Source organism: Tupaia chinensis, unplaced genomic scaffold (assembly GCF_000334495.1).
Source record: "Tupaia chinensis unplaced genomic scaffold, TupChi_1.0 Scaffold000549_1, whole genome shotgun sequence".
Taxonomy (NCBI): Eukaryota; Metazoa; Chordata; class Mammalia; order Scandentia; family Tupaiidae; genus Tupaia; species Tupaia belangeri.
This window is the reverse complement of record NW_006160061.1, coordinates 5,513,110-5,536,001: the sequence shown is the minus strand read 5'-3', so window position 1 is coordinate 5,536,001 and position 22,892 is coordinate 5,513,110. Positions and strand designations below refer to the sequence as shown.

The window sequence follows — 22,892 nt, the reverse complement described above, 5'->3', positions numbered from 1 at the left end:
CTCTTCCCCTGCCGTGAAGTCTTTGGGCTTATCCATGGAGTGGTAGAGGAACACAGGCACTGAGCCCAGACTGACCTGGGTTCCATCTTGGATCTGCCGCCCACCAGCTGAGTGATACTGGAGAATTAATGTTCTCTCCTTGTCATGTGGGAGCTGAACGCACTGACTGCATGGAATATTTGTGGGGATGAAAGGTGTTGATATGAGGTCCCCATGGATTCCCTCTCTGTCTTGTTTTCTGGACTGCTCGGATGACTCCACAGCTGGCACTATACTGAACTAGCATGGTTGGGGTTCAGAAGTCAAAGGAGGAGAGGTCATCTCTGAGAGTCCTTCGAGAATAAAGATGAATTGCCCCTTCCTGGTCTGGTCAGCACTGATGTTGGGCTGACTCAGAAAGTGATATGCTACCGGGACCAGCAGTTAGCGTAATGGCTATGTCGTTGGACTCCCATGTAGTCAACCGCGGTTTGTGTCCTGGACCCGGTGGCTTAAAACTCACGCCGGGCGCGTGTGTGTGTGTCCCCAAGATCCCGAGAGGAGAATGGAGGAGAAGGGATTGCGGCGTGGCCATCACCCTGGGGGGTGATTTCTCGCTTTCTGTCTCTCTGTCTCTCTCTGTCTGTCTGGTGAGCACACATGCCCTATGGCAAAAACCTCTCGAAAAAAAAAAAAAAAAGAAAGTGATATGCTACCTGAAACTCAACATGGGGTAGAGACAGTGATTAAGACTCAGGGATGTTCATAAGAGTTTAGTGTGTGGTTGTCATATATACTTATACCATGGGCCCACTTCCCAACCCTACCCCAAATCTACCTCCTTCTTCCCATTTCCATGGCTTGCCTCTTAATCCAAGCTACTGCATATCTTTCTGGACTTCTGTAATGGCCTCCTCACTGGTCTTCATGTTTATATTCAATTCCTCCCCAAACACCAAGTCTCCACAGAATAGCCCACCCAAAGCAGGTCAGACCATTCCTTTATACTTACTACAGGCTTTCCCAGCCCTGGGATGTGCCTGGCTTCTCCCCCATCATCTCCTACCATTCTACTCCTTGTTCTCCCCAAATACAGATGGAGTGCTTCTCTACCGAAGAGTGCACTTCTTCGGTTATCTCTGCCCGGAGCCCTCTGCCCTCACCCTTTCACGGATGGCAGGCTTCCAGGCATGCATTCTGACATCATGTGTCACATTCTCAGAGCCATCCTCCCAAACCTCTTATCATACTAGCAGCTGAGATGATCTTTGTTACAATTTGGTTGTTTATTGCCTGTCTCATCCTACGCCATTAGAAAAAAGTGTCATAAAGACAAGAAAGCCTGGGTGTCTTGTCCCTGCTGTTTCCAGTGTCTAGTATCTGGCAAATGAGAGATTCAGATGTGTTCAATAAAGACTAATGAAGAGAAGAACTTAGGCTGTATGACTCTAAAATCTATTTAGTTATGCAGGCAGAGTACTGGTCAAGCCAGTGTCCATGGGGGCGTGGTGATGTTGAGTGGAATCTGAGAAGGAGCTCTCATGCTTTGGGTACAAGAAGAAAAGGTTTCTCTGCTGGCGTGCGGTAGGATCAGCTCCGACGCACAAGTGTTGTAAGGAGTTGGGCCCAGGCAATTGTGTGTTTGTGGTCAGGAGTCTGGGATGGTGGGAAGTCATGAGCTGCAATATCAGACTCCCCAGCCTCTGCTCCTTACTAGTTGTGTGATTGGTAGGTGTAGTCTCTGAACTCTGATTTCCCCATCTGTAACATGCAGGTAATAAAAACAACCCAGGAGTATTGCTGCGGAGATTCCAGATCATCTATGCCTGATACCTAGGCCTGCTCAAATAATGGTGGCTTTTATTTTGGAGAGAAATTTTCAAAATGTTATTAATTCAAAACAGTTTTAGCAAAGATAGCATTTGGTATGAGTCTGGAAGAACAGGTGATGTTCTGACAGATAGCAAGGTCAAGGTGAGATGGCACTGTGGTTGCAAGGAATATTCAGAGCATGGAGGTGGATGCAGGAAGGCTCTGTCTGGGTGACTATGGTGATGGAGACCTGAAAGAGATGGCTGTGAACTTCTCAGCCTATATGTTCAGGGATATTGAATGAAAAAAGTGAAGGAGAAAGAGGAGGAGGAGAAGGAAGAGCAGGGGAGGAAGAAGGCAGTGAGCTCCCCTTCAGCATATATTGAATTGTCATCAGTCAGCCAGTCCATAGCATGGTTGGGGTTCAGAATTAGAGCTGAGTCTTCTGCACACAGCCCATGACTGAAGCCAAGGGAGTGTTGGAGGTTTTCTGTGGAGAGGGTACAGAAGGGGAAGGTGCGAAAGTGAAGAGAACAGGCCCATGACTGAGCTGGAGACATTCTTACATTTGGAGTGGGCAGGAAGGAGAACTAATGACAGAAGGAAAGGAGGCAACAAGGACAGAGGCTGAGCCGGAGCGTGTCCTCCAGGGAACAGCAGAGTAGTTTCAACAAGGCTGGGTTGGTGCGTGGTTCTAAATTGTTTTCCAGTTTTAAGGATTGTCACAGGCTGTCAGGGGGTTTTTCCCCTGAAGATTAGAAGACTATGGAGGCCTTTTAAAAAGTAGCAGAATAAGGGCAAAGACTAGGTGGCAGAATGTGATATGCAAGAATGAGGAAGTAGAGGTAGGAGAAGACCACGCGTCCAGGACATCAGCTGGAAAGAGAAAGAGGTCAGAATTGAGCAGCAGTTTGCAAGAGGACAAGAACAAAATTTAATAGAATAAGAAAACGTAAGTAGGCTTAAGAATCTATGAAGAGGAAGGAACCTGTGAGCAGGGAAATTATGGGATGAGAACTGATGGGTGCAGGCTCCATCTTAAAGAAGGAGGTGCCAGCCAAGCAGACCTCCATGACTGAGTCTGGGTGTGTATATGTGTATATATATATATACAAAGGCACAGCAGCAACGTCTAATGTGGGCCACTCTCCCTTTACGGCCACTGCTGCGGTGCAGAGCTGGGCTTGTACAGTTTGCCTAACACTTGTTAAGTCACGGGTCAGGAATGGGACCGCAGTTCTATGGGCAGGGACTGGAAAGGAATGTTTGAAAGAAGCTTCATGAAGGTGGGTAAGGGAAAAGAGGGGACTGGAAAAGCCATCAAAGATCAAAGAAGGGCCCCCAGCAAGAGGACACCCTTTGGGACTTAGAAGGATTCCTTTAGGCCTTTAAATTTGAGGGCATATTCTCATGTCGGCAAGCTCTTGCTTCCATTGTCACATCTCCTACTTCCTCTTCTGTCATCAAATCTCCTTCTGTGTTCCTCTAATAAGGACTCCTATAATATTTGGGATCCACTTGGACAGCACAGTATAAACTTGTCAGTTCAAGATCCTTAAATTAGTCACATCTGTAAAATCCCTTTTAGCGTAGAAGGTAACATGCACAGATGAAGAAAACAAGTTTTTTTTGTCTTTTTTTTTTTTTTTTTTTGCTATAGAGCACCTGCACTCACCAGAAAGACAGAGAGAGAGACAGAAAGTGAGAAATCACCCCCTGGGGGAATGGCTACATCATAATCCCTTCTCCTCCATTCTTCTCTCGGGATCTTGGGCACGCATGCACATGCACCCAGTGTGAGTTTAAGCCACTGGGTCTGGGACTCGAACCATGGTCGACTACCTGGGTGTCCAGTGGTGTAGCCATTATGCCATCTGCTGGTCCCCTGGGTGTATATTGAACAGTTAGTACCCTAGACAGCTGTGCAATGGCTGCTGAGAAAACGAGATTTAAACAATGATCTGTGGGCCTATCCTAGGCATTGGCCTGTCTTGTGATTTCCTCATGTGACTTGAGGCTCCCTCTGCCCCCCACTTCACTGCTCAGAAATGAAAAATTGGTTTATCTTAGTTCTATTAACGAATGCATGTGATAAGCTAATTGCTGCTCTTGGCAGAAGACTAGAGAGCTATTTTTGATAACAGTTCTAGCCTTCTGGAACCATGGTGGGTTTTGTTGTCTGATCCCTTACTGGTTTAAGGGGTGGAAAGTAAGGTCAGGAAGGAGGGGCAGGGAGAGGAAGTGTTGGGGGAGTCTGCTCTTTCAGTCCACTTGTGTCTAGCCACCCAGCCCTTCTAGTAGCTTAGCACTGAAAAATATGGTGCCCCATTCTCCAAGTAACATTTAAAATCTCATGAAAGATAAAAAGCTACACTAGAGAATAAGAAAATGTAAGTAGTTTTTAGGAATATACTTACATTTGGAGTGGGCAGGAAGGAGAAGTGCAGAGGAGGGATTCTGTGAAGAGGGAGAGGTTGAGAATTGACATGCACAGGCTCCATCTCCAAAAAGGAGGTGCCAGTAAGCAGATCTCCATGTTTGAGTCTGGGTGTTTATTAGCCAGTTATTACCCTTAAACCCACTTCTTTAAGGTTTCCTGATTACAAAATAGTGCTGAATTTAGCAATACCAAATCTTTAAAAAAGCCTTTTTTGGGGGATGCCTCATGTAGTTCACCCGCCAGCTGGGCAGTCTGCACTGCCTCCACAGGTTGAATGTCCGTTCTCCTGCATGGAGGACTGAGTCTGACTGGTTTGGGAACCGGAACTTGATGTAGCCCAGGTTGCAGCCCACCCCTCCTACACTGAGTTGGCTGGTAAAGACCTGCTTAGAGTTTGCATCCAGCAACTCTCATTGTCGTTAAATGAGAGTGGCAGGTTAGCCACCAGTTGTGACGCAATTACCATAAACGTGATTACAATTGCTGTTTTGGGCTAATTATTCTCTTTTGTGGGACATTTTCCCTGTAGCTTATTGGAGTTTTTTCATCAGTATTATGTAGTAACAAGCCACTTCACCCCGAGTTACAGTGTCGTGTTCTAAACCCATATGTGTGGAACTCTTGGAAAATCTATAGTTGGGGTTAAATCTGTTCTTAGAAGAAGAATTACAACGCAGTATGGTGTTATGGGTGGAAGGCTATTCTGGAAACCGGAATTCTGGATCCCACCCTCATCTCAAATGGTTGCCTTCCACAACCATGGAAGGTGCTCTCCATCCGCAGAAAGGACAGCTGAGCTCTTGTCTCATCCCCCAAAACATGAGGAACAAATGGAGAGGAGGGCCCTGAGCATAGCATAAAAGCGTGCCCAATACCTGGGTAATTATAATGATGCAAACTGTTTCTCAAAAGAGAAAAAAATTAGTAAGATATCGATTAATTCGCTGTAAATATTTGCAGTGCATATCATTTTTTTGAATCCACTGAGTACACCGTATTTAGCCAAGTAAGGGTTGGGTAAAAGTTTTATATTGTATTTTGAACTAAAGGGAAGAGAACTTTAGTCTCACCAGGTGGTTCCTATGTTGGCTTCCCTCTGAGTCTCGCACAACTGGGAAAGGTTTCTTGAGTGGCAGTTTGACCTGATGGCACCGTGCCAGGAAACCAGGGCCATGTGCCCCACAAGAAGGTTTGGCGTTATCCCTGCTATCTTCCTCTGGGCCAAATAACCCTCCATTCTCATTCTTGCTCGGTGAATTGGATTTTTCAATCTTCTCTTCGACAAGGAAGGTTCATTTTCTCTTTTTCTTTTTCTTTCTTTTCTCTTCCTTTTTTTTAAGCGTTGACTTGGCAGAAAGTCAGGTCTGTTGAAATAACCATAGCGGCAATTTTTATTCTTTTCTCTGTATAAATAGAAAATGAAGCTCCCTCCAGTTTATTTTATTTTATCCTATGATTGCCTATGACAGAGAGCATGTGCACTCATGAGAGAAAGAGGAGAGAGAGAGAGAGAGAGAGAGAGAGAGCGAGCCCCATTGATGCATTGTGGTCATGCTGCAATCCCCTTTCCTCCATTTCTTCTCCCTGTTGGGATTTTAGGCACACACATACATGTGCCTGGTGTGTTTCTCAAACCACCAGGGCTGAGATTTGAACCATGGTCGGCCATGTAGAACCTGACTTCCTATGCACCGTGATTAACTGTGTATTACAGGGCCAGTTTAAGGTTGATCTTCTCTCATGCTGTTTGTGGTCAAGGCAGAAGCCTCTTTTACAAGGAAACCCCAGAATTCTGTGCTTCTCCTTGTCTGCATGATGGATTAGAGCCAGCACGTTTCCATCTTTCACTTTAAGTAGAAGAGACCCAGAAAATACAGGTAAATGGGTTAAGGTCACAAAGTAAGGAAGTACGTGAGGGTGAATTTCTGGACTAGAATCAGTTATTGTGCTGTTTTCTACCACTGCTGCTGGTCCACGGGCAGTTTAGGGTACAGCCATGTGTTAAAGAAGCAAGAACTTGGGGAAAAAAGAGTTCATTGTATTTTGGTCTGAAATGAAAATCACATACAAATAAGACCCTTATCTTTGAAACACAGGCTCCATTATTCTCTTTTAGCAGAAACAACACTTTTGTCTTCATTCTGCCTGTTAGCCAGGCAAGAATTCTGAATTTCTTCATTATCACTCGGGCAGTGTGCCTTCCCAAAATGTTTTTTCAGAGCTGTCTACGATCTTGACAGAGCCTGTGTGTCCACACAGCGGGGATTTTGGCAGAAAGGAAAGAGTTCTAGCCTGGTTTCCTGCAGGAAGAAGGCGTGCAAGATTCATTCTCTGTGTTGCTTTTGTTCACGCTCAATACGTGAAGTGGCTGGCATTGCCTTGGCAACTCCACGTGAGCTGGTCGCTGCCTTGCGGACGGCTGTTTCATCGCAGACTCTCCTGGGAGCAGCCTTGGCTTTGGTTGGAACTGGCACCAGTCGCCCTCCTTGGGGCACAGAGCCAGAGTTGGGGGAAGGAGGGGAAGTCACAGCGTCCCCCCCAGTGGAGATGGGGACAGAGAGTGGGAAGGCGAGGAGAGTGGAGCTGGAGAGAAAGACTCAGTCAATGGGAGAAATCATTGGGCCTTGGGGTTTCCTTGTGAGACTACGGTGGCAGATTGGTGGACCCAGAAGAGAGTATGACAAGTGATGGGAAAGAGCTGGTGGCACTGCTGGGGGTCTTGCCCTCGGGTGCACAGTGGGTTTTTCTTGCCTTGGGAATTTGCAGGCCAGTGCCAGGTGAATGGGAAGGTAGATAAGGGGATAAAGAGGGGGAGGACGGGGGTGCAGAAAGACAGGGTGGCTCCAGGACTGCTTAAATCTTGGAGGTAGGGGATGAGACAGACAGCAACGGTAAGGTTTCTGACCCCTGGAGGGATCCAGTGTGCTCTCCTGCACCCCACACACTTCGTGGTCTCTTACCCCACTGGAACCTGTCCCTCAGGCAGCAGTTGTCCTCACTGAAAGACATCTCATGAGCCTTTGCCCTGTACTGTTACAGAGCACGCTGCTAGGCCAGGGCCGTTCGGAGCTGCTTGTGCTTCTAGAACTGTGTAAATTAGAAATTGTAAACCTCTGGGCTGATGTGACCTATGAGACCATAGCTTGGTAAGTGACTGTCATTCTTTTATGAAGGAAAAGGTACCTCTTTTTCTAGGATGGTGTCCGAAGGCCACAGCTTGTTGAAATTTCAACAGAGTTTTCCATTTCCATATACTCCCTTGGCTGGGCTGGGCATCACCCACATATGATGGTTCCTTATGTGACAGCGATTCTGCAAATTCTGAGTCTCTTAGGACCTAGTGAATGAAGGACCCTTTGGGAGAAAAATAACCAGGATATTTCCATACTGAGGGCTCCAACCTTGAGATGAGGATCGAAGGGCAAGTTTCTTGGAGAAGGGATCCCAGAAACACTGATGAAGAGTGGAGAAGTGAGGCAGGAAAATGAGGGAAACGAATATAGCATGTGGCGTCCCGGAGCTGCCACCATGGGCAACGGGAGCTTTGTCCCTCTGGGGAGCTCTGGGGAGAGTCTATAGTCCATACCTCAGTCACCCGCTTTCACTGCCACCCCTGGGGAAGGGAGCTAAAGTCATTGGCTGAGGACGTTGAGGTGGGGACCAAAGTTCTTCTAGTCTTGTGTGGGTGACCAAAAGGGCCCTAGCAACCTGCAGGCCCTCAGGCAGAGAAGTGTGGGAGCTGGCAGTAGGAGGGGACGGTGAGAACTGGGAGGACGTGGCCAGACCCTGACTGCACCTGCTTCAGGTGTGCAGCTGGTATTTTCACAGGAGTTTCCAGGAGGCTCCAAAAGGATTGATCGCAGCAGAGCTGGTGGTCTACGATTGGCTGAGCCCGATGTAGTTTCTCACCCCTCCTGAATGGGGTTTATGACTGAATATTGAAATTTTGTTTATTTTTAAAGAATGCAGAGATGGCTTTGAAGCCCTAAATTGTATTGGAACTATTGGAAATTAAGCAGCCTCTGCACTTTGTGGAGCTGAGCTCGGGCACGAAGAGCTGGGGCCCGAAGAGCCCGAGATACAATTTGGTACTGGGGCAGCAGGCGGCCAAGTTCCTGAGCTAGTATGTTGTGGGGGATTGTCCTTTAAGAGATCACTGCCCAGGGAGTTGGCTAATACAAGTGCCTGGTACAAGTTCGTCCCTGCCTTTTACTACAGAATGACACTGACCACGTCTTGAGCGTCTTCTAGAACACCAGCCACTGCAGCAGATCCTTTATCCATGTGATCAGATCCGTGCGGGAAGCTAGAATTGTGAGCATTATCGACTCTGCCTTACAGATGGGAAAACTGGGCCTCAGAGAGGCTCCCATAGCTTCCATGTCATGCTTCTCTTATTTTGGGCTTCTTTGTAAGTGTTAAGGTCATGGCACAGCAGTATGTTACGATGACCTGGGATATCTCTATATACATAATATATGTTGAAACAAATTGTGTGATATGTTAAGCATCAATTTAAAAAATTCCCAAATTGGGAACAGCAGATATTATAACGGTTAAGGCTCTGGACTCTCACATGGCTGACCGTGGTTTGAGTCCTGGACCCTGACAGCTTAAAAATCACTGCGGCACCTGTGTGCACATGCCCAAAACCTTGAGAGGAGATTGGAGGAGAGGTCATTGCAGTGTGGCCATCCCCTGAGGGGAAGTGATTTTTCACTTTCCCTCTCTAGCTCTGTCTCATGCACCCTAGGCAAAAACCTTAAAAAACAAACAAACAAAAGAAACTCCCAGATTACACATACATGCCACAATGAGATACCACTTCACACCCACTAGGATTACTATAATAAAGAGCATTGACATGGGTGTGGGGAAATTGGAACCCTCATGTACTGTGGATGGAAATGTGAAATAGTACAGTTGCTTGGAAAATAATTGTGCTGGTTCTGTGAAAGTTAAACGTAGAGTTATCATGTGACCCAGCAGTTCCACTCCTAGATATATGCCCAGGAGAAAGTAAAATATATGTTACTATAAAAACTTGTACATGAATGTTCATAGCAGCATTCACAATAGCTAAAAAGTCAAAACAAGCCAAATGTCCCAGCACAAAAAGTGGATACACAAAATATGCTGTATTCTTATAATGGAATTTTTAAAAAAGAATTATTTATTTAATTTTATTCATCATCATTATTATTTTTGAATTTGCTACAGGGCATGTATGCTTGAGAAAAAGAGAGAGAGAGACAGAGAGAGAGAAAGCTGCCAGGTCTGGGACTCAAACTGCAGTCAGTCATGTGGGAATCCAGTGCTTTAACAACCATAGCACCTGTTGGCCCCAATACAATGGATATTATTCACTCACAAAAATGAATGAAGTGTTGATTCATGCTACTGCAGGGATGAACCTTGAAAACAGAATGCTGAGTGAAAGAAGCTAGTCACAAAAAGCCACCAACTGTATGATCTCTCTGTGTGAAATGTCTAGAACTGGCAGATCTATAAAGACAGAAAATAAATGAATGGTTTCGTGGAGTGGAGAAAATTGGGAGGATAAGAAGTGGCTGCTAATGGATATGGGGCTTCTTTTTGTGGTGATAAAAATGTTCTGGAACTTAGACAGTGGTGATGGTTACACATCATTGTGAATATACTGGGAACCACTGAGTTCTATTCTGTTATTGAAAGGGTGAATTTGATGGGATGCTAATTCTATTTTAATAAACAAAACAAAACTCTGGCGAGATATTTGAGCTGGTAAGAAATGAGTATCAACGTCAACCCTAAAACTTCTATTTTTTAGTTAATGTTTTGGAGAAGTTCTTTCAGGTTAATACAAACACCCTTCACAGTCCATGAGTTTATCTTACTTAATTTCTTTTTGTGCAAACTATTATAATGCCTGACTGATGTCCTAACCTTGGACATCCCTGGAGTCCTTTGCGTCAACACAAATCTGTGCAACTTTTGGAAGGAAGCACATCTGTCCTTTTCTTTCTCTCTCAGATTAAGATGAAAGAGATTTGGATGGTGAACACTTAATTCCCAACTGAAACAAAACGGTGATGCTGGCAGGTCTGTTTGCTCTGGAGGACAGAGTCAGCCCTAATGCTTCAGGGAAGCAGATTTTTTTTTTTTTAAATAAAAGATTATTGGGGGCAGCAGGTGATATATTGGTTAAGGCACTGGACTCTCACATGGCTGGCTGCAATTCAAGTCCTGGATCGGGTGGCTTGAAAATCATGTTGGGTTCATGTGCATGCGTGCCCAAAATCTCAGGAGAAGAATGGAGGAGAATGGATTGCTATGTGGCCATCCCCCTTGGGGGGGGGGTGATTTTTCACTTTTCCTCTCACTATCTCTCTCTGTCTCTCTGGTGCGCACACGTGTCTTATGGCAGAAACCATAAAAAAAAAGTTTATTTAGTTATTTCTTCCATGAGAGAGAAAGAAAGAGAGAGACAATGTCCCCAGGAAAGAAAGAAAAGGAAAGGAAGAGACAGCATTCCCCAATAGTGTCCTGATGCCAAGATCCACTTAGAACTTCAGCTAGTCCTGGATCAACTGCACACAGGGAGGTCTCCAGACACGAGCGTGAGACCTTCCCATACGTGTTAGCCTCATAGTGTTGCATTTCACCATTGTGCTACCATCGGTTTCAGGGGGGGCAGATTTTAAATCAGCATAAGGACACACTTTAAAAAAAAACATTTATTCCATTCTATTAATTATTATTATTTAAAAATTTTGCTACAGGGCACATGCCCTCACCAGAAAGACAGAGAGAGAGAGAGAGAGAGAGAGAGAGAAAGAGAGAGAGAGAGAGAAAGTAATTGAGAAAAGCCAGCCACAAGGTCCAGGACCTGAACCACAGTCAGCCATGTGGGAATCCAGTGCCTCAACCACCACACTACCTGCTGGCCCCAGGACACACTTTCTAACAATTAGAACTAGTTGAGCTGTGAGCAGGGTCACAGCCTCCTCAGGGTTCCTGGAGATGGCTAGTAAGTATGAGAGGAGGTTGAACTGGGTGACTCTAAAGTTAGTATTAATTCTTAAGAGGCTGTGATTCTAATCAGAATACTGAGGAAGATGTGACATATTTTTCGTTTTTTCTATGCAAAAACGCATCGTGACTTTCCCAACAACCTAATAGAATCGACTCGTAGTCACTCAAAGCAATGACTTTTTGTTCATTGGATTAATTCATTGTGTGCTTGGAAATCATTTAGAACTGATAGGGAAGAGAGCAGGGGGAATAATATAAAGGACCAGAAACTTTTGCTTGTTGTTTCATTGATGGTAAGACAGAGCAAGCCAACTGCAAGTGGAACTTTGAGAGCACCAGCTAGAGAGCCAGGAGGCCTGGGTTCTCAGTACTTATCAGCTGTACCTACCTGGCTGCTCATCATCTCCCCTTTCCTGATCTCACTTTATTTCTAATGCATGGTGGGTTGGGATGATTTTGAAGGACATTTTAACTCTGAAAAATCCTAGAATTTGACAAAATAATTTCAACGTCAACTATTTCAACTCTCACAGCAAGCCTTATACCTGTCTTTTCCTATCCTTTGCTCAGCCTTTGTTTTTAATTCCTTCTTTTGAAAAGAATGGTTGCCATGTGCATTTCCAGTGTTTTTGTTTGTTTGTTTGTTTGTTTTTCCATCTAGCCCTTCTTCCTATATGTATTAAGCTCTTCTTTATACATTGATTTTATGTCAGTCCCATCTTCATGGTTAAAACTTTCTTGACTTGGGGCTAGCAGGTGATGTGGAGGTTAAGGCACTGGATCCCACACAGCTGATTCTGCAGTTCAAGTCCTGGGCCCAGAGGCTTGAAAAATGTGTCAGGCATGTGTATGTGCATGCCCAAAATCTTGAGAGGAGAATGGAGGAGAAAGCATTCGGTGTGGCCATCCTCCTGGGTGGTGATTTCTCACTTTCCCTCTGTCTCTTTCTTGCAAGCATACACACTCTAAGGCAAAAATTTAAAAAAAAAAAAAAAAAAAGAAGGAAAAAAAGAAAAATAACTTTCTTGACTGTTGTAGGCTACAGTACAGTACAGGTCTCTGTCTTTGGTTAGCTTATTAATCACTTTGCTTCAATCTTTCATATTAGTCATAGCATAGGCTGTTTCGCATGTGTCTTGTCTTTCCAAAAAATCGTAAGCTTGTTTGGAAGACAGCACCGTGTAAGGGAAGAACACTTGAAACCTGACCCTTAAATTATTTCTGAAAGTAATAAAGCTGATAATGTGGCTCAACCTTAGTTTTTCAGCTTGTGAAATGAGGATAATAATACCATAGAGTTACTGTGAGATTTAGATGAGCTAGTGTATAAAAGAGTTTGGGTCATAGTAGTTGGTGATAGTGTTGGTGGATACGGGTGAGAAGGTGGTCAGCTTGGGTGGAAAGAACTCGTTGTCTTGTGTATTTATGAAAATGAAGTCATATGGACACTTGGGACTGAGAGTTATGAGTATTTTCAGAATCAATTCCTATTCTGAATATTCCTGCCTGAAGATAATTCCATAGAATGTACTTAACATTTTTCTGGAAATGTAAGTCTTTTGTTGTTTCTTCCTTGTTTTTGGATATTATGAAAATATTTTATTCATTTATTATTGAATGAGAAAGCAAGCTGTAAGGTCCAAGACTTGAACCATGGTCAGACATGTAGGAGTCCAGCACCTTAACGAACATGCCACCTACTGGCCCCTCTTTCTTTCTTAATAATTATAGAAGAAAAATAATTTAAATCATTGACAACTTTGATTACAACACTTGGTTGGTCTTATAGATTGTTTTTGGGTAACTTGTGATTATTTTTCTTGGGAATAATTAATTTCACATTCCTTAAGAACCCTCCTGGTGCCCATCTTCTAAATGTTTACATGAGTCTTCTGCTTTCCTTTGTCTCCCAGAGTAATATTCCTTCCAGACTGGGAAACAGTTGTTGGGTACCAGGTCAGATGTATTAATAGGCAGGCCATATGGTTCATAGGCACTTTACTCTCAACAATTTGATAGGAATTCTGGTGGTATGATTTTTTTTTTCCAGTTTTAACTATAAAACTGTAGGAACCATCTGCTGTTATTTTTGTATGTAATTCTGGTGGTTATTAATTTTAGTTACACTGCTCCTATGCAATAAGGACTGCTTTATGTGGAGGCTTCGTGGCAAAGCTGGTATCCTTCATTTTTAGGAGCGATGTATGTGGAGTGTCTGTGTCCCATCCAGATTCCTTTTGTATATTGAAGCAGATTTGCCTGCATGCAGTTAGGTTTTGGGATTTATATGGCTTTGTTTTAATTGGTCAAATGCTTTAATTGTAGCAGTCCAACAGATTGGTTGAGAATAGGTCACATATTAATTGCTATGGAGAAACCAAATAAGGTAATGTGGCGGAGTGATGCCAGGGTGCGGATTAGGCTGCTTTAGTTAGAACCATGGCAAAGGCCCTCAAAGGAGAAGAAATTTGAGTTGAGATCTGAAGGCTAGTAGGGAGACAGGCAAATGGTGATCTGTGGTAAGCACAATGAAGATCTGGAGAAAACTGTAAGGGGAAGGAAAGGTGAAGAGCAAAGGTTCTATGTGGGGAATAAACATGGTACATAAAGAAGTCCCCTGGGCCACACTGTAGTGAGACGGAGGAAAATGCAGGCAGCTGAGGGCAACGAGGGTCTAGTCTAAGTATAATAGGAACCATTAAAGGGTTTTTTTAAGTGAGGAGATGAAATAACTTGATTTATAGTTTTAGGAAGCTCACTTGGACTGCTAAGTGGAAATTGGATTGTTAGGAGTAAGGATGGAGGCAAGATGATCACCCAGGAAGCTGTAGCTATTGTGTAGAAGAGATTGATACAGAAATGAGAAACTATGGTTGGGTGGTAAAGACGATAAGTGATAGAGTTTTGGATAAATTTTTGATGTAGAATCTATGGGGCATACTGAATGACTCTTTTAAGTTTTCAGTTTGAGTAACTAGGGGATTAGTGATATGGAGGCCTTGATTTTTTTTTTCCCTCCAGTAAAGTTTGAGATGGTCAATGGACACCCAAGTGGAAATGTCACGTAGACATATGAATCTGGTGGTTAGGTGAGATGAAGGGTGAACTATTTATTTAAATTACATGAAGATCAAGGTGTCAGCAGTGAGGAGGTTGAGGAATGGGTCTTGAATACACCATTGTTTAGAACCTGAAAATAATTCCCGAAGAGGACTCTGGTAGAGGTAGCCAGAGAGGTTAGAAAAAACCATGTGCTGATTAGACAACTGGAAAGGAAAAGTGTCTTCAGAAGGGGTCCATTGTTCAGTTTCAGTGCTAGTACTTAGTACCCATGTTAAAATGCAACTTGAAAAGTTTATTCTGTAACTGTAAACTCAGTGATGATTAGAGCAGCTGGACCCAATTCTTGACTACAGAAACCTTCAGCCATGGTGGGGTCAGACATACAATCTTGTGTCCTTGGGGGCCAAGAGGAAAGAGCCTTTGCCTAAGTCTTTTTTAAAAATTAAATTGCCAGAGGGCACATGCACTCTCCAGAGAGAGAGAGAAAGCACTCCCATGGGTCATGGTCACAATCCTTTTTCTTCCATTTTTCCATCCTGTCAGGATTTGGGTCATGTATGCACATCCTCCTGGCCTGTTTTTCAAGCTATGGGGGCTGAGATTTGAACCACAGATGGCCATCTAGGATCCGGCTCCACCCACACAAACTTTTAACTGCTGTGCTATGGGGCTAGCTCTTTGTTCAAATTATCAAAGTTTGTGAGATTTTCATACCATTAATAAATCAGCAAAGAGCAATTGGTGGGTTTTGAGTTTCTTTTTGTAACTGCACATATAGTTACTATGGCTATACTGCAAGTCAGTTCTTTGAAAATATTCATCAATTAAGTTCTAATCAATCTCTTGGAAGAGAATGGAAATACAGGCTAAAATAAGAGCCTCTAACTAATTCACTGTATAAAAGGACACTGTATAAATGGAAATGTTTTCATTTTAGGAGGTGGGTTCGATTTACCTTAAGACACGTGTACTCACCAGGCAGATAGAGACAGTGAGAGGGAAAGTGAGAAGGGGATATCCACACCATAATCCCTTCTCCATTTCGTTCCTGGGATCTTGGGCACTTATGCACATGTGCCTGGTGTGAGTTTCAAGCCACTGGTTCTGGGATTTGAAACATGGTCAGCCTGTGAGAGTCCAGCAATGTAACCGTTATGTCATCTGCTGGTCCTGAAATGTTTACATTTTTAACTATTTAATGTGTTAGTTCTTACTAAATACTTGGTCGTGACAAGTTTAGTTTTTGCTATAGGATGAGTGCACTTGCCAGAGACAGAGAGATAAATAGAGAGAGAGGGAAGGAAAATGAGAAATCACTCCATAAGGGGAATGGCTGTGCTGCATTGCTTCTGTTCCACTCTCCTCTTGAGATTTTTGGCATGCATGCACATGCACCTGGCATGCCTTTCAAGCTGCCAGGTCCAGATCCAGGACTCAAACTGTGAAGTTAGCCATGTAAGATCTGGCTGCCTTACCTACCACACCATTGGCTGGCCCAGAAATTATTTTCTAAATTTTACCTTTTCTCTTTATCGTTCCAGTTGTAATTATTATTTTTTTTATTATTTTTTTGGAGAGATTTTTGCTATTGGGTGTGTATGCTCACGAGAAAGACAGAGAGAGACAGAGAGACAGAAAGCGAGAAATCACCCTACAGGGGGGATAGCCACTCCTCAATCCCTTCTCCTCCATTCTCCTCTCAGGATCTTGGGCACGCACGCTCATAGGCCCGGCGTGAGTTTAAGCCACCGGGCCTGGGACTCCAACCATGGTTGACTACATGGGAGTCCAGCAACATAGTCATTACACTAACTGCTGGTCCCCAGTTATAATGATTTGAAGGTAGCTTCTGCTTGGGAACTAACTTTAGGTTATGGGAGATTACTTTATTATCTGTTTGTTTCTTGAAAAAAATATTATTTAAATACAGAGCAAAGATTTCTTGCTCTCCATTGCAAGTATAATGCACTCCAGTAAACATTTTAAATTGAAGGACAAAACTAGGGAGTCCTACTTTTTTAGTACCACTATAATTTAATTAAAGATTATTTTCCCTGAAGAATTAAGTGCATTGTCTCTAAAATGTAAAGCATGAAGTTGGTTTATTTTGGTGATTCTCATTAAGTTTTGAGGAGAAACAGACTTGTTTTAAATTAAGCAATGCTGCATCTTCTTTCTAGAAGGTTCTGTGGATGACAAAAACCTTGTGAATGTTTATTCTTACCTTTTACTATATTGACATTAGTTGAACGTTACAAAGAGATAAAGTTAGCAAAAATGAAGCAGTCTAGTCCACCTCTGTGATGCAGTGTCTAGTATACCAGATGAAGCCAATTCCACATGCTGACCACAGTTTGAGTCCCTGGCATGAAAAACACACATGGTGCATACATGTGTGCCCAGGGTCCTGGTGGGCTGGAGGACTTAAGGAAGGGGATCACAGTTGTAACCAAGTCTTGTGGAGTGCTCCTTCCCCCCCGTGTATATGCACTCATGAACAACAGCAGAATTCATGTGGTGGGTTATAGTTGGCAGTCAGTTGTGCTGAGGGATATTCTCTTGGCTATTTAGCCAAATACTTGTTTACTAACCAAAGGTGACTTACTTGGAACAAAATATCAGAGAATGATATCTTTTCATAATTTTAGCAGAATAAATCTGGTTTTGCTGCTTTGCATAAAAACAAAATTTTATGAGACTTCAAAATTCTCTATTTTTTAGTTTATTACTAGTTGATAATAACATGTATAGTATTCTCAACTGGACTGCTCTGAGAAGTATTTCATGTTGGGTAAATTCTTTATATGAGCCAAATGATATATAGTGATTGAATGTGTAAGGAAATAATAAGAATAAACAATAATAATCTGAAATAATGATGAAAAGTTATTTGATGATGATGATGTGGATAGTAATGTCTTTTTCTTGACTGATAAGCATGGTAAATTGTGCTGGAAAAAGAAATGTAATACACTGTAAAGATATATGTGATTCAATGTAATATAAAAAAGATGATGATAGTAATAAATAACAAAAAACTTCTAGTTTTCTTAGATCAAACTGGAGGTAGCTCGTTTACTTGGTTGTCTCAATCGCAGTTTCAAAGTATAAGGCTTAAAGCGTAGGTCTTGACCTCCAGCCCAGCTCTACCCACAGTGCTAATGAGTAAGACATTAAGCTGCTTTGACAGCCGTGTACTTGCTTTGTGTGAGGGTTATAGGATGTAACAAGTTTGCCCTGAGATGAGCAGTTTTCTTTTGGAGGAGTCGGAGTGTCCTTGGGAGGTTCCTGTTGTCCAGAGCTACTTGTAGGAGGTGTAAGGTGGGCGTGAAAGGTGCTCTTGCTCTTCCCTTCCCTCCCTTCTCTCCTGTCCTCCCCTCAGCCCCTCAGCCATCTGGGGAAAATGAAGAGCAAGGGCCACCTGGGTAGGTCCATGGAGCTAAGGGCAGGGCAATGAAAGGCTGCTCTTTGCTGGGCTGGTCCTGGGAGAGAGGGGATGCTGTTAGGATGACTCTCCCAGGGGAGAGACCGAGTCTGACTTACCGTCCTCATTCTCCCAGTGCTCATCACCATGCTCGGCACATAGCTGCCCAGTGACTCCCTGCTGAATACTGAGTGATCTAGCATCAGGGCTCCTGTAGTGCCTGGTAGATCTTCTTCCCCTTCCTCAACTGGCTACTTCATTGCACATAGCCCAGTGACAAACCAAATCCCAAGACCTCACGCCTGTGGAAATCTCTTGATTTATTGTCCGAAGGGCCCCGTTTGTCTCAGAAGCCGTAACTCAAGTAAGGAACTACTTATGCATATGGAAGAAAACACTTCAATTCTTTGGGCTGCAAAGCATTAATATCTTTCTATTATAGTAAGAGCAGCTTCTTGACTGATCATGTCATCTTCCAGTTGAATACAATTTAGGCACATTACTTTGGCTAACAGTGCCCTGTATGGACTGGCTCCTGATTTCCTTACCAACCTCACCTTGTAGCTCCCTCTGGCTCCTTGAACACTCTGAGCCCTGTGCTGTTTGCTCACATCTGTACCTGGAATGTTCTTCCGCCGTGCGTCATGAGCCTCTCTCTGTCTTTCCTATCCTTTAAAGGCCCATTAAATTGGTACTTCTTCAGTGAGGCCTGCCTTGCCCTTTTTCCATCCCTTCTTTCATAAAATTTTATACCTAGGGATTTTGCATTTCCCTCTGTGTTTGCTTTTTTGTTTATTACTATCTGCTCCACTTAATTGAACAATTCACAAGGGCAGGACTGTTTTCTGATTTCCTCAATATCTAGTCTAGTCCCTGGCTCAGTGCAAGCTCCCAATAAATATTTATTAGAATGAATGATCAGCCTACTTTACATCAAAAAATATTTCAAACTAAAAAATGTTTTTTTCACTGTTAGATTCTCAGCCTACAATATACATGTATGCAATGTATGCATGGTTCACACTGTAAAAATTCTCTACCTTTGTTTAAAGTAAATATGCCTTAAAGCATAGGATTGGTTATTTACTGCCCTTGGTCTAACTACTAATGTTAGTGCTTTTTATTCCTAAACCTCTAATGTATTTTCCTCCACCTTTTTCTTTCTTTTGTGTTTCTTTTTTAGCAAGGGAAGCCATATGTCTTTGACAGAGTGCTACCTCCCAACACAACCCAAGAGCAGGTTTATAATGCGTGTGCAAAGCAAATTGTCAAAGGTAAGTGCTATTTCTTTATTTCCTCCTGGGCCTTTCAGAGTAATTGAAAACATTAAGTGATGTTTGCAGCCTAGGAATCAATGTACCTTGACTAGAAGCAGAGGCCCGCTAATTGGAAACCCTGAATTATAGCCTTGGCTCTGGATCTGACTTGCTATGACGTGGGCAAGTTATTCAATCTCTCTGCATCTCTTTCTGTGGAGATTTCTTTATTTCTTTTACTGCCTTTTTGGCACAGTTATTCTGTCACCAAAAAGCTGTAAAGCAAGGTAAGCTGTGGTCACATTGTTCCTGTAATGGATTGAAAATTTTGCTACAGATCTAGAACCTCTTTTTTCCCTTGAAGGAGAGCATACGTATTCCTGATGCTCCAGTTATACATCTTCAAGAGGTTTATTCTGTGCCTTTGCACTGTTTTTACTAATATTTCTTGGAAAGAAACCTTAAATGTGGAAAATGCTTACGATCAAGGAAATTTCTTTAGTGTTATTAAGCATACTATAGTTGGCCCTCCGTACCCACAGATTCCATATTTGTGGATTCAACCTATCGCAGATAGAAAATATTCAAAAAACCCCTCAAATAATAAAAAATAGCAATACAACAGTAAAAATAATACAAATTTTAAAAAAGCAATACCGTATACCAACTATTTATATAGCATTTGCATTGTATTAGATATTATAAGTAATCTGTAGGTGACACAAAGCATAGGGGAGGATGGGTAGAGGCGTATATGGAGATACGATGCTGTTTGACAGGAGGAACTTGAGCATCCTCAGGTTGTGGTATCCACAGGGGCTCCTGAAACCAGTCTCCTGTAGTTCCTGAGTGACCAGCATGCCTTGTTATTGAGCTGTTCTTGCTACTCAGCATTCCTCAATTATCGTTTCATCCCACCCACCTCCAAGCATCCCACACAAATCCTGACACTTGCTCCCCTAAACAGGTAGCCTTGAACCTACATTTACATGTCTTAGAGATCAGTCTTTTTTCTCTGGCACTGGCCTTGGCCCTGGAGGATTTGTGTCAAAATAACCAGCAGGGCGATGAAGCAATTTACACAGTGCTCTGCTTTGCCCTTTCAAATCAAGGGACAGGTTGGAGCTTGCACCGGCAGAGCCTGCCATCTGGGCAGAGCTGGGGGGCATCTCCTGCTACTTGGCTTTTCATCATGAACTCCTTGCCTTCAAATCCGAATGCTGTGGCGATTGTGCTTTCGAACGTCTTGATGCTCCACTTGTATAGTAGCCCTGGATTTCAAAAGCAAAATGTTAGAAACAAACCAAGAAAGCACCTCGTCATTTCAGATCTCCTTGTTTTTAGAAGCAGAGCTGACTAACCTAACTGTTTGAAATTCATGAAAATCAGCCCTGGGTACATCTGTTAGATTAATTCTGACCCTGGACACCTGCGTGGGAGACTCGCGTCAGTATGTAATATTCCGTGCTGTGGCGTATGGTTATTCACATTCTTGTTGCAGACATCAATTAATTTTGAAGGTCTTCACTGTGAGATTATTATAGAAAACTTAAGAAAAAAAATATACTCGAATTTGAGCTCTTTTTGAATTAATAGTCTAGGCCTATATCTGGTGGTAATTTTTACTTCTCTCTCCTCTTTTGCTTCTCTTTCTGAATAAACATGTTTTCTTTCTGTTTTTGCAGTGCGTATTGCTTTGTTCCTACTTCACCCTGCTTCCCCTCTGTAATTGGACTGATTCCTATTTTTAAAATAAGAATAATTGTTTATGTGTCCAAATTTCCTTTTTTCTTTTAATTTCTCCCCCTTCATTATCAGAAGCAAGTTGTATTTACCCCATCCTGTGTGACGTATAGGGGCCATTGCAATATGTCCTGCCCTCTCTAAGCCAGAAGCAATTAGAAATGGATGTACTCCACTTGAAAACATCCTCTCATTAACAGACTAGGGTAGTCATCTTTTAGTCTTTTTTCACTTTGAGGAGTTTGGGCCCCTTACTGGATTTTTTTCTGCAGTGTGAAATGTGAAAAATCAACAGTCGTTGAGTGGAGCTTAAGAAGATGTAACCTAACTCTGGATTACTTAAAACCGTCTATATGGGGAGCCACAAAGAAAACCATTTAAATAATAAAATCACATCAGGTTCTGGTATGATATGGTAAACAGACATTTCTAGGGCACTGTGAATGTACTATGTGCATACTTATTTGGTAGCAGTAAAGAGTACCTGTTTTTCCTGGAAATGAAATTACTGGTGGCATGATGAAAACCTGATCCATTATTTTTCTTTAAGAAACTGCTTTTTTTTGGGTCTGTTCCTGTTACCTAGTGGCTAGGGAAGCCAGGTTCCATATAACCCATTGCAGTTCGAATTCCTGCCCTGGTGGCTTGGAAAACACACGGGACATGTGTGTGGATGCCCCAGATCCTGACAGTATGGAAAAATAGTGGAGAGAAGATTGCAGTGTGACCACATCCTAATAGGGAGCGCTTCGTTCTTCTCCCTCTTTCTCTCTGTATCTGTTGGTCCAGTACACACGCTTCTTAGTGATTTTTAAAAAAAGAAACTGCTATAAAAAAATTTTTTTTAATAAAAGAAATTGTCAGAGAGTATGTGTACTCACTAGAGAGAGAGACAGGGACAGACAGAAGCAGAGGAAGAAAGCACCTCCGTGGGATGCACTCACACTGCAGTCCTTTCTCCTCCATTTCTGTCTTTACTGGGATTCTGAGTCTGTGTGCACACACACATGCACATACACACGCCTGGTTTTTCAAGCTGCCGCTGTGATTTGAACTGCAGATGACTGTGTGGGATCCAGTTCCCTTAACCACTAGGCCACAGGGCTGGCCGAGGAATCTTTTTAAATACTAGATAATTGAAGGTACTACATATATTTAAGTTTACTTCTTTTTCTTTCATGAGAGAGAGGGGGAAAGATAAGTACCCTCAATAGGGTCTTACACAGTAATCCACCCATCTTGAGGCTTTTCTAGCAAACCAGGGTCTGGGCAGGTGCACCCATGCCCAACACGTTCAGGGTGACCTAGGAACTGAATCCTGATCTCCCATTTGGTTTCCAGTACTGCAGAATGTTGTGCCACTGCCACGCCACTGCAGTTGGGTCTGACCGAAATTTTTCTTTCTTTTTTTTTTTGAGATGTTTTTGTCATGGGACGTGTGCACTTGCCAGAAAAACAGAGAGAGAGACAGAGAGACAGAAAGTGAGAAATCACCCCCCAGGGGGGATGGCCACACCGCAATCCTCTCAGGATCTTGGGCACGCATGCACACATGCCTGGTGTGAGTTTAAACCACTGGGCCCAGGACTTGAACCGTGGTCGGCTACATGGTAGTCCAGCAACATAGCCATGCTAACTGCTGGTCCCGGTGACCAAACTTTTTCTAACGTCCATTGAAGCTGGTATGAGGGGGAGTGGCTATGTATTCCTGCACCAGCTAGGTAGAACGTAGATGTATAAGAAAGAACTTGAACAGATTACCAATATGCTGAGAATCCTCTTGCCATCCTTTAATTCAGGATTGGAAGGTGGTTCTGTGGAGGCCTTTTTTTTTCCTAGAGGCCAAAAATTAAATCAGATTATTTCTGAAGGTTACAGAGTCCCCGTGACTCATGACAATGTGGTGGGCTGGTGAAATTTCCTTTAAAGTGTATCTAAACCCTTATGTGATTTTTGAGGAGCTGGAAGCCCATTTAACTGGATAGATTTATTCTCTCTCTGTTTTATCATTCTTTACAACATTACTTTTGTTTTTAAAAATATTTCAGATGTCGATTGTAACATCCTGACACCTTTCATGTTCTTTTTCTTGACTTATGTGTGTGTTTTTGTTGTTGAGTTTTTTTTTTTTTTTTTTTTTTTTTTTTTTTTTTTTAGGGCG

General features: G+C 42.9%; 1 protein-coding gene across 1 annotated transcript in view; it reads left to right on the top strand.

The window, feature by feature from the left end:
• The window catches only part of KIF5C (kinesin family member 5C), a 192,712-nt gene that overhangs the window by 44,434 nt on the left and 125,386 nt on the right, over positions 1–22,892 (top strand). Inside the window, exon 2 of the mRNA XM_006157647.3 lies at positions 18,916–19,006. Within this exon, the coding sequence (XP_006157709.1) occupies positions 18,916–19,006 (91 nt within the window). The remainder of the gene's footprint in view (positions 1–18,915; positions 19,007–22,892) is intronic.